Source organism: Festucalex cinctus, chromosome 14 (genome assembly GCF_051991245.1).
Source record: "Festucalex cinctus isolate MCC-2025b chromosome 14, RoL_Fcin_1.0, whole genome shotgun sequence".
NCBI classification, from domain to species: domain Eukaryota; kingdom Metazoa; phylum Chordata; class Actinopteri; order Syngnathiformes; family Syngnathidae; genus Festucalex; species Festucalex cinctus.
Genome location: NC_135424.1, coordinates 4,152,924 through 4,165,219, shown reverse-complemented (window position 1 = coordinate 4,165,219; position 12,296 = coordinate 4,152,924). Strand labels below are relative to the sequence as shown.

At 40.7% G+C, this 12,296-nt stretch overlaps 1 protein-coding gene across 5 annotated transcripts in view; it reads right to left on the bottom strand.

Annotated features, from left to right (window-relative positions):
• The window catches only part of LOC144001189 (uncharacterized), a 58,203-nt gene that overhangs the window by 24,781 nt on the left and 21,126 nt on the right, over positions 1-12,296 (bottom strand). For 4 of the 5 annotated variants that reach the window (XR_013278404.1, XM_077495292.1, XM_077495293.1 and 1 more), the window contains 3 exons: positions 10,205-10,296; positions 6,232-6,337; positions 1,822-1,933 (listed from right to left, as the gene is read on the bottom strand). Coding sequence is in view for 4 of the 5 variants with exons in the window: in XM_077495292.1 (XP_077351418.1) it covers positions 10,276-10,296 (21 nt within the window). In the remaining variant the exon portion in view is untranslated. The remainder of the gene's footprint in view (positions 1-1,821; positions 1,934-6,231; positions 6,338-10,204; positions 10,297-12,296) is intronic. The other variant, XM_077495295.1, reaches the window with a different exon arrangement.

The window sequence follows — 12,296 nt, the reverse complement described above, 5'->3', positions numbered from 1 at the left end:
CGACGTGTCATTAACGTGTGAGAGATATTCCCTCGGAAGATGGAAACCCGGGCGTTGAAAATCAGCTTTATGAGGAGCAGATGGCTCACATGTTTGCTGTTGATGTGCTGTGCTACTCATTCAAATCCAATGTTTTTGTTCAGTTTTTTTTTTTTTTTTTTTTTGCACAGGCCCTGACACTACTGCTCCTGCCAGGCCCACAAAGTGCTCTCCAATTACAGGAAAAAGGAGTGCCACAGGCCCACAGACGAGTCCATCTGCTGCCAAGCTTTTATTCCATTTTGGAAATGGGTTGCCATGCCTTCCAAACATTTCCCAGTCCACAACAGCCCAGTGTGTGCGTGCGTGTTTGTGCGTGTTATGAAACTGGATTTTTGCAGTGGACGCACATGTGTTGAGAGGAAACAAGCACACACACATACACTGGCACCGAGTGACACACAATGGCCCGACTCAAATAGACGTGTTGTTTCTGGTTAGTGTCCATCCATCACATCAATAAAATCTGGGTCGACTAGCGCTGCCTGCCTGAGGGGGACCTCCCTCTCTCCCTCCCGTTCAACCATACTGGAAACTCAAGTCATACGCTCAAGACAATAACTGCGGGAAAAGGAAATATCTATTTACAGTGGACTGTCTGAAGTGGAATGGTTCGGTGGTTGGACAACTTGGAACTTGAGCGAAACTTTCCAGGAAACTGGGATCCCAAATTAGGACAAGAATAAAAAACATAAAGTTTCTATTTTCAAAAGGTTATTACGGATTGAAAGAGATACGATTTTATGGTACTAATACACCACGTTTTAACACGCTCCAAATAAAACTGTGACCTATAGATTACACTCTAAAAATGTATTGGTTTAAAAAAATAATAACTACCAATCTAGTAGGTTAAGTTCATAATGACTTGGTTAACCAATAGATTGGTCAGACATTGACCATTCTGGGTTGTTACGAGCATACCAATTTTATTGGTTAGCCAAACAACCAATGAAATTGGTTACAATAGAAAGTAACAGTCTAGTCTAGTAATAGTTTTGATAGATCACTTGGAAAATATTTATTGTATCAAAATATTATATTCTAAATGTATTTATTAATTACTATGTGATCACAATATATTAAAACAGTGTTTAAAAATGGAAATGTGTGTCTATATAGGTCACTCGGCATGACCTGCTCCTTGGCCTAGTGGTAGAGTGTCCACCCTGACACTGAGAGGTTGTGGGTTCAATCCTTGGCCAGGTCAAGCCAAAGACTATAAAAATGGGACCCGTTTAGCCTCCCTGCTTGACACTCAGCATTATGGGTTGGAATTGGGGGGTTAGATCACCAAATTATTCCAAAGTGTGGCCCCTGCTACTGCTCCTTCTGGGGATGGGTCAAATGCAGAGAATGAATTTTGCCCCACTTAGGTGGGTGTGACAATCGGTGGTACTTTTTTTCAGGAATCTCGTAAACCGCGGGCTTTGCGGAAAACTGTCAGCCTCTAACACAGATTAACCAATCTCTGAAGTTGACCCACCAGAAGGGGCTGACTCGCAATCCCGCGACGTCACTGAATACTATCTATAAAAAAAAAGAAAAAAACATGACTGGACTATGAATCTAATGCACATATCCCCCAGTGGGATACAATTAACTTGAAATTGAACCTCCTGGTACGCAAATCCCTGCTCTGAACACTACCAAAGTCATGTACTGTATGCGTGTATTATATTTATGAGCATCTGAAGAATGACCACGTACGTACGACCAAAGCCAACATGGCTGACTCAGGCCTCTGGAGATGCAATCAGAGTGAAATCAGAGATTACTCACAGACATGGCAGCCATGATGAAGATGGAGGCGGACAGCTGTCTCCGTACCTTTGACCCGCTTGCCTGCTCATGGTTGAATGAACTGAGATGACCCAAACACCATGACCACCACCTGGGGAGAGAAGAGATACTGATTAACCCCATGGACTTATAGTAAAAAGACGGCTATTTCAATTTGTACATGTATGACATAAGTTTTGGTGTGGAAGTGCAAACAAAGCACAAGTAAAACCGAGCACTCGGACCAAGACAATCACATTTCCACGTGTTGGTGAAACCTGGTAGGCCCGTAAGCAGACAGTTGTCACTTTCATTGCCAGATTGCGTTTCACTGTCTTCAGGGAGGTTTCACATAATCGTGAATGACCTTAGCAATTGACTGTCACTCATTGTAAAAAAAACACCACCAACAAAACCACAGGGACAACTGTTATTCGTCTCTAGTTTTCTTCATTAGTGGAGCCCAGAGTTCAAAGCAAACACGGTGAATCAGCAATTAGCTGTTATGCTGCATGCAACTGGGATAAGATGCCAAGAGAACTTAAGTCAGCCCCAAGTGGTCTTTTAAAGCATTTCTGTCATCAAATTTTACATAATTGTGTTCTTGCACTCTGTTCTTTTAGTAATGTTAGTAAACTACTTTTTATTTCTTGATTTTGCTTTTAAATCTCTTAAATTCTTGTTTGTATTTTTTCTTTGCTTTTAAGTCTTATTTTTTGTCTATATATGCAAAATTTGGAATGTATTTTTAACTATGCAAAGCACATTGTGCATGAAATGCGCTATATAAATAAAGCTGCCTTGACTTGCCATAATCTACCTGTTATGCAAGAGATAACTAGATTTTCGTGGAAGTCCCAGCATAACAGAATTCAGTGCGCAATACATTTTTATATGTTTTTTCAACGTTTTTTTTCAGTCCCAGGTACTTATTTATATATTTTTTAAAAATGCAAGTGTTTGAGTAAAGGAGGTTGTGAAAATGGCTGGCACTGAATAGTGCTAGTGATAATAATGCTCTTTGTAGAATGCTGCCCAGATCCCTATACGGATGGGAAGCAAGCATAACAGTTACATTCAAAAACAACTCAGCTGACATTCGAAAGTTGAACAAAGTCAGTTAAGTATATTAATACCACTAATACCACTTAGTGTGCTTGCTAGAATTCTTGATATAAACGATGATTTGATCTCAAGGCACCAATGCCCTGCAAGTGTAGGACAGTCACAGTCAGCGATGTACTTTCAGCCATGAAATGAACATGACAGATCGTCAAACACACAAATACAAAACCAGAAAACTCACATGGTGCTTCTGTAGGCACACACCTCCCGACGTCACTGTCTAGGCCACGCCCCTTAAAGGCACTCATTCAACCAATACGCTTTTGTGTTGATGGTGAGGCAACCTAAGGACATTTTGCATCGCGTGTGGATTCCACATTGGAAGCGAGGCTAATCACTAGCGGCGGTGGTGGCGAATTGCTGGAGTGCGGGCGTGCACAGGAAAGGCGCCTGCCTCCGTCACACATCTGTAAACATGTGCAGACGAGAGGGCAGCACTGGGAGATGTTATCGGAGCAGACATTAAGCTGCTGGCAAGATAACCAATGGATATGAAACTGATAACTGGGTCCACAAATCCGACTTCGGCAAGCAAAAAAAAAAAGAAAAAAAAGAAGTTGTTACGTTATGATCAAAGCTATGGAGGTAAAAATGAATAGTCACAAAACTCGACATACTACTACAATACAAGGAGAAAAACATTTTCATTCTTTTTTGGCAATGGAAGCATTCAATTTGATAAGCTCACATACAAAAATACTACAGACAGTAGCTTCCTGCTCAAGAGTTCCCACCGAACACTAATCTGTGTGAATGGACGCAAAAGGCGTTGGTGTGGTTCCGAGTCAAGGATAGGTCGAGATAGTTTTGTTTGATCTGGCTGGGAAGGAGGACCATTAGTCGGCTTAGAAAAGCATTGATAAAGCTATCATGTGTCAAGCATTTTTTTCCCCTCCCAGCCCAGCAAAGCCTTTAAGGTCCGATGACATTGAAAGCCTCGTGTATAGACGGTCACACTGAGATTGAGGCTTACTGTACACACTCATCCGTCGGCGGGCTGTCGCGTGTTTTCCCTCCGCCTTTAGATCCTCGCCGTCAATGTAAAACATGGGCCATTGTGTGAAAAGGTCCACATGCAGAGGGGAAGCCCAGCGGCAATAGGCCACATATTGCTGAACGGTAAGCAAACACTGCAAAGGGTTTAGCTCCATATTTGCTCTATTATTTTTTTCCCTAAACTTCTTAAATTTCAATGTTTGTATTCATTTTTATGTTTTTTAATAATTCAAATATCACATTAAATAAATTGGTGTACTTTCAATATACCAGTCATTAAAATAGTACAATTTATTAATTAAACTCTTCCATTATAACTAATATAATTAAAATGTGATTTAAATTTTTTAAATATAATAAACAATTACATATTTTTAACAGGCAGATTCATTTTAATTTTCTTACATCTACTTTGTTTAAAAAATTTTGTCTTTATTGTAGAATTAAATAATAAATGCTTTACTAAATAATTAGTTATATATATATTTATATATATCACAATGGTAATGATCATTTTTATCATTAAATAATTGGTTAATTGGTTAACTAATCACAAGACATTTAGCATTTCGTGAGAAACAGATAAAAGATGAATGACATGTTTTGACTTTTTTTTATATCAGTAATTTACTGTATACATATTTTCCAGACATATTTCGACTTTTTTTTTGATGAATTAATAGGCCCCTTTGTCTGTCTTGAAAATCAAATAGGACTACAGCCCTTTGTAACCCAATGTTTGTCAAGCCTGGTTAAGCAAGTCCCACAAAAGACACAAATACACAACGTGTGTGTGCTTTGCGAGCGTCGGGCGCTTGCGTACCTTCGGTGTGCGCGGCGATCAAACAATGCCAGGCGCTTTTGTTTGGAGATGCACTTCGCGCCTGTCTGAGAATTGGACGACTTCATCATTAGTCTTTCCTTCCTTTGACACACACGCACCCAAAATAAGGGAGCTGCAGGGAGTGTTGGAGGACGGAACGGGAGCTCTGTGTGGGGGTCAGACTCTCTTTGTAGAACATTTTCCCAAGGTGAAAGTCCAATCTCAAGTGTTTATCGCAGTCATTTAGGGATAGACCTTATAAATACAGGCACGGGTTGCACGGTGGACTAGTGGCTAGTATGTGGCCTTGCATTTCTTAGGTTAGGGTTTGAATCTCGGGTACAACGGAGTAGTTGACAATGCATACCCTTACTGTACAATGCTCCCCACATACAAGCACATTCAGCGAGAAAAAAGAAATGAAGTAAAAGTGGTTGAGTGAGCGATGGACGCAAGAATGCAGCAAGCAGTGTTACGACTTGAACAACACACTGTGCACATTTACAAGGCTGGCTGCAGGATTTTCCAGCCAACATCAGCGTGAGACAGCCACAAAAGGCATTCTTCAGCCGTCATCTGATGATGCGTACGCTGCTTTTTGAAATTGAGCGCAATGCCGTTTTACTGAGGCCTTCTCAGGACCCCGGGGGGGTTTGGAAAACCCCACAACCCGCTCCACCCCGGCTATTATGGCGGCCTCTCCGGGGAGCGCCCGCCTAACACGGACGATGGCTCGGATGGCCTCCGCAGGCCTCATGAAGAAGTGCAATGAAAGGAGGAAGAGTTGTTTTTTGGACTGTTGTGATTTCTATCCACTCAAAGTGTAAATAAACAAACACAAGGCCAGTAGGAGAGGAGTTGGCATAAACTTCTTCGCTTGAGCCATGAGAGAGCAGCTCATTTATTCATACCACTGCTAGAAGAGGACACAGGCACACACACACGCAAGTCATTCTTATATTTTGAAGTTACAATAACAGTCAGAGGTTATGATGTGAAAACATCCCACCACAAACTCATTTGCAACTTTTACCGGAATCTGAGCTTGTTTTGTGGCTTACAATATTTAGATTCATGAAAACAACACAGTGGAGCCTTGAGATTTGAATGGCCCGAATTACAAGTTTTGGGCAATTACTGGTTGTGTGAACAATTCATAAAAAAAAAAAAAAAAAAATGTTTTAAATGTTTTGAATATTTAACCAAAACCAGATTAACTTCCTGCTAACACCCAATGCAAAATGCCCAAACTAACTATCCATAAATCCGTGGCGACTTGAATAAAGATAAATAATGAATGCCAAACCAGAATCGTCAGATTGGAGTCAGAATGATATGGCAAGAATCATATGGCTGCATGTACTTGTTTCGACACCCGAAGTGCTTGTGCGTGTGTGGGAATGTATAGCCGGTTAATGAGCATTCAATTAAGAGCTCGAGTAATTATAAAACATTAAACAACTTACGTTTATTTGAACGCAAGCGGTAGCAACACTTGCAGGAAGAGCATACAGCAACACTCGATTTTTTTCCCCGCTGGCACGTTTAGATACCTGCATGGCTTTATTCATCCTGTGAGAGAAATGAAATAGTTTTAGGATGTTTGAGGCTTTGAGGCAGAGCAATCATGAAAATGACACACGATAGTGCAACATCAACATGTTTATACACGCAACATGTGTGCATGCATGGAAGGCCATCTAATGGCACCGAGATCCAATCGCACTGATGGAAGTCAACGGATAAACAAAGAAAGTCCTTGTTTGCTGTCGTACGGCGATGTTGCATCAGTAAAACGTTAACATGTGAACAGGCCTTGTTAAAGGGTGGACCTGTGTAGCGTGCAGGACGTCAGCGAGGGATTGATTGGGTGTCACGAGTTTTATGAGCTTTCACTCCACTTGTCTGCATTAGTCACTCTTACAAATCTCGTTCTATTTCTGTTTCCCATCAGACCTTTCTTCTCTCATTGCTGATAAAAAAACCCCAACAACAACAAAGATGCTCTTTGTGTTGAGTAAACCCTCGTGTCTAAAAAGAATGCTTCGGCAGTTGCGATAGCGGAGAAAATGCAATTTAACGGCTTCAAAGGCTGCCCGTGGACAACAATTCACGGATAAAGTTAAAATTCCAATCCCTCCCCCCCAAAATAAGTGCAATTTCAATCATACGACTTTTTGCATTATTCTTCTGTGAATGTGTCGACTACACGTCATGATAGCAAAGCAAACTTCTTTCTTCGACTGTTTTATCTGCATGTGCATACCATGGAGGCTGTAACGGTGTTTGTCGCCACCACAAAGACACCACAAAGTGTTTTCAAATGTGTGTCATATGACCGCTCCCCCACCAGTAGTCTTGACCACTTTTAAAGTGCAGCCATATGGACGTTAAAGGCAAATAAAAAAAGCGAAATGGAGTAACTAGAGCTGCCACCAATTGCAAACAATCCTTAACACAATCCTGAGGTGATTGAAAACTCATGAACAAACATTGACGACACCTTCTGCTGGATCTTATTGCTCTCTTTCGCCACCGCAACTTGGCCCAACATATAAGGATTGAAACAAATCAAAACATAGCTTTCCTACTACCAGTAAGCTTGTAAAAGAAACAAAAACGTGCAATTAAGATTTGGAAAAATGCCAACGGAGAGCAACTTTCCAACATCACACAGCCTTGTAAACACTGACTGATGAACATTAATGTCATAAATCTTACAGATAATTACTGTTTCATGAAAAAGGAATAGTAGTCATTAAAATTGTGTTTTCTGAAATCCTTGTCAGCTTATCATTGATCCCTTGACTGGATCAACTCCAGACTTCATGACCTAGCTTGTTTTTATACATGACTTCTTTTTTCCCCAGAAGGCCTCCACACCTTCGAGCAGTTTATTTTTTAGGTGATTGTTGGCGGTGAGTCGAACCTGAAGCTGTCAAGCGGGAGGGGAAAAAAAGCACGCCTGATGTGAAAATTGAAGGTTTACGAGAGAGGGTGCGATCAAAAATGTTGCTCTTCCTCCTTTTGTGCAATCCGGACGGGGAGGTTTCCCCTCACTTAGTGCTCTACACATGTTCTGTATCCCAGCCATGCGTCTTTTAAAAAGAGTTATTGAGGTTGTCCTTAATGTGAATAGCAGCCACACAGTAGATTTGGCTTTGGCTTTACAGCAGAATGGGACCTCACACTCGGGACATTTCATTATGCTGGAGGAATTCAAAGTGGTCCGGCACAAGGCGGTTATGTTGCATTCATATGCATTAATTTAAGATGATGAAAAGTTTTTGAAAATAATGGTTTGACTTTTTATATGGCTGGAGTGGACAATACAGTATATTGTCGGGAGTACATACGATACAGGGATGTGGAGTTCATATGCGCTTTTTTGACTTGCATTAAAAACCTTTCAAAAAGTAATACAGTTTCAAGTTTTGAGTGGAGGGACCATGCATAGTTATGTGAAGTTTAGACAAACTTTTATTTAATGGGGATGAACAGATGTAAGGAACATAGGTGGTATTCATACACAATATTTTGAGATGCATCAAAAAACATTTTTTTTGTTTTTTTTTGTTTTTGTTTTTTTACATTTTGACTTGACTGGGATGACCAAACATTTTTGAGAGTGCATACAGGCAAGTGGAGTCAATACGTACTGTTCTCACCAAACTACTGTGTACTTGAAATTCAACAGATTTTTGACAAAATCATTTACTTGTGATTTCCACGTGCCCTTAATTTTTCACTTACGTTTTACTACGTATTGCCATTCAGCAAAGTCTTTAATGGACCCGTCCTCTGTTGCAAAGAATAGGCCCGATGTTTACGGCCATTCCAAAGGGGTTATCGCCATTACAGGAAGTGCGTGTGTAATGAAGGAAGCCTAACGAACAAAATAAACACACCACACCTTGTACTGTCTTGTCCTGTCAGATCCTGTCTCACTGCGTCTGGCAGGCTGCTGCTGCTGTCGTTGCCTCTGGGTCAACACGAGTGACAGTTGCACAAAACCTGATGTAAAGGCTGACTTTAAACATGACGTTGAGCTAGAGTGTGTATGTGGAAAATGTATTCTTCAACTAATATGGGGCCTGCAGTCTTGGCCTGACACGGATAGTGAAAACTATTCTAAAGAGATCTTAAAATAGTTATAACTGTCGATAGATCAGATCAGGCACAGTACTACTATTTTTTTATTTTTTATTTTTTTTACTAGAGTTGGTCTGTATAAATGAAGCTGCTCCCTTCACTTCAACATAGTTTGCTGGTACCAAGATGCCACAAGATGGAGCCAAAGCAACACTTTTATATTAGACAGGGATTAGGCTTTTGATGTCAAAGGGAAGTCAACCCCACTTTTTTTTTTTTTTTTTTTTTTTTTTTTTAACAATAATGTTGTATGCAGACCCACAGGTCTAAATATGGTATTCTATATGAGTATGAGTTAAGCAGCCAAATCCAGACGCTTTTATCCATGTCAGGGGGCGGCCATTTTGCCACTTGCTGTCCACTGAGGGGTCTCAGGTAACAACCAATCATAGCTCAGCTTCAGAAAACAGGTGATCTGGGATAGCTCAACTGTGATGTCATCTTCAGTCGACAGCAAGTGGCAAAATGCCCCCCTCCCCCGAAATGGATAAAAACGGCTGGATTTTGCTGCTTGACTCATATTCCACTCACACAATGTTAACCAATGAAGAAATGTTTAGGTTGACTTAAGAAGCTTGTGCAACGTGTTCTCCCAAGGCTGCCACCTAGTGTTCAATCAAAGCAGCTACATTTGACAATTGACAAAGGTTTTATCTACACGCTGTGGCACAACCAGAAGAAAAGCGACTGTCTCTACTACATAATGCTCGCTCACAGGTTATTTCTGGTGGCTAAGGATAAAAGACGGGCCACAAAGGAAAGAATGTGGTTCCTGTTGTGGTCTTAGAGGGTCAATGGCAAGTAGATGTGGGGGCGGAGAGTCTGCCTCTCTCACTTTGGGTGGCCCCCAGGGGAGGTTGTGGGGGGGTGGTAAGCATGAGTCAAGGTCTGAGGAGGGGTGGGAGGACGGGGAAGCTGGTGCCAGACCTGGACGGGGTCCGAGGGATGTTATGGGAACAGGACAACATAAAGGACGGCACCTCGGTGTCGAGATAAGAGCATTTGAAGGAGGCTCGGAGTTGAAGTCAAGACTGCGACGGACTCCAAATAGCGAGGGGGAGTCGAGCAGAACCAAAGAAAGCCACTAACACGAAACACATGCAACAGAAGCATGTGTGCACTCTACGTGCGAGTGGCAGTCATCTGTCTTCCGTCTTTGGCATCGAGACGTCTTGTGGGAGGGAAGCAGTAACTCTGATAGGATTCTGCAAAGCCAGTTCGGCCGGCGCCAAGCACAATAGGCAGCAATTGAAGCAGAATAAAGATAATGAGAGAGACAACACTTGCCTTTCACTCAAAGAAGTACATCTCCAGTTTGTCTTGGTGTGGCGTGATAACGTTCACACATTATCCAAAAGTCAAGTGTATGGTTTGATGAGCTGGAAAAGAAAGCAGAGAGCACAAAATATACTTTTTTTAAAACCTGCTTTTCATTCTCCTTGCGGTTTCCGGTATGTGCAATGTGTGTGGCCGCACAGCTAAGATAAATCTATCCATCAATGTATGGAAATTCTGTTTGTTAAAAATGTATCTGGTAACAATTTAAGTAACATTGTGAAAGAATTAACTGTCACTTTCAATTCACATCACAATCACGAAACCCGTGGCTTGGCCCAACTCAGTCTTAACACCTACATAAGGATTTGCAATTGTGAATATTGAACAGGTTTAATATTTACAATTGTTGGCTGCAGCACATCAGAGAAGGGAAACAAAAATAAAAACACAACACACCCCGCACCACATCACTGAGTATAATCTTGCAGATATTTGCCAAACTAAACCGTTGCTGCCTTTGATCAAAATAGAGGGGCAATGCTTACATTTGGCCTGATTATCACTATGCGTAGAAACCATAACAAAACTGACAATACAGCCACGTTTTTGTTTTTTTTTTTTGCTTTTAGCAAAAGTAGTTCTGCTTTGTGAGCCCACTCCAACAAAAAGTGTCGAGTCTCTGGCCAACATCAATGCTCCTCAGCAGGAAGCCCTCATCAGGGTGCTGCTGACCCTTTGATGGGCAGCAAAATTAAACTAAATAAACAAGAGTTTTTAATTCCTCATCTAGACTGTGCCATGCAGTGTTTGCACACCCATGCTGATACTTAGTGAGGAGGCACATGTGTCTGCGTGTGTGCGCGTGTGGAATAACATGCCAGCCAGCCATCTTTCAATTACTGAAATGACCCAGTATGATGATGCCGCTAATGTTTAACAAACACAGGTGTTAGGATTGGATGCGTGCGTGTGTGTGCGTGTATGGGCAGGCGTTTGACATGTCAACTGCAAACAGGCCTCCTTAATTATCTGTCACATGTACGGGTGTAAGCACACACTTTCATCAAATAACTAATCAGGGAATGGGTGAAACAAAACTCACTACCGTAAAGACCAGCAGATGGCATCATTTTCCAAACTTTTTTTTCTTTGCAGTTAATGTACAAAAATATATTGACACTAAAAACACAATTTTCTTACAAAATCATTTTATATTGAGTTTTTTTTTTTTTTTTTTTTTTTTTTTTTTTTTTTTTTTTTAAGGAATAAAAAAAATGGTTTGGACTTTTAGTTATATGTAATGATACAGCAAAACAATATGGGCAAAGTGAGGCCATACCTTTAAACTATAATTAATCACAGTTAAAATATTACTTCTCAAATTTACCGATAACTACAAAAAAAAAAAAAAAAGAACATGTTACTTAGTCCTTTCTATTAGTCCACAGAACATTAAGCACACAGCGCCCTCTTCTGACAAATGGCGGGATACACAAAAATGAGATCCGGTACAGTATACCGTACCAAATACATTGCCTTCACAAACATAATGATGCCTTTTATTATTATTATTTTAACATTATGACTGTTAATTTGTTATCATGCAGGACTAAAATGCATCAGTCTGTTTCTAATTTTTGAAATATTAAGCGACATGAGAAGGGGAAAGATTCTATATACATACAACTGTATTTACAACAAAAAATATATGCTGGCAATTTAAATGTCTGCCATGATAGCATTTCATTTGAATTTAATACATAAACCGTGTAACATGACGTAAAAAGCATGGATAGAATAGATACATAGGCAGATTGATAGATCCATATAATATAAACAGACAGAGCTCAACAATCAGTCAGTCAAATTGAAATATACTACTCGATCTAAAAGGTGCACAGAACCCTTTGCCTTGTCTTCCCTCTAAACTTTATTTAGCCGTTTGTCTTATAATTGACCAGTAAGTTAAAGCTTGCTTGTAATGGATTAATAGTGCAGTGTTGATGGGAGGACAATGGCGCTCCCCCTCACCCTCGGCCCCCTCGCCACCCTGCGTGATTGCTCCCAGAGGTCTGATCGGTTAACCCTAACCCTCTCTGTT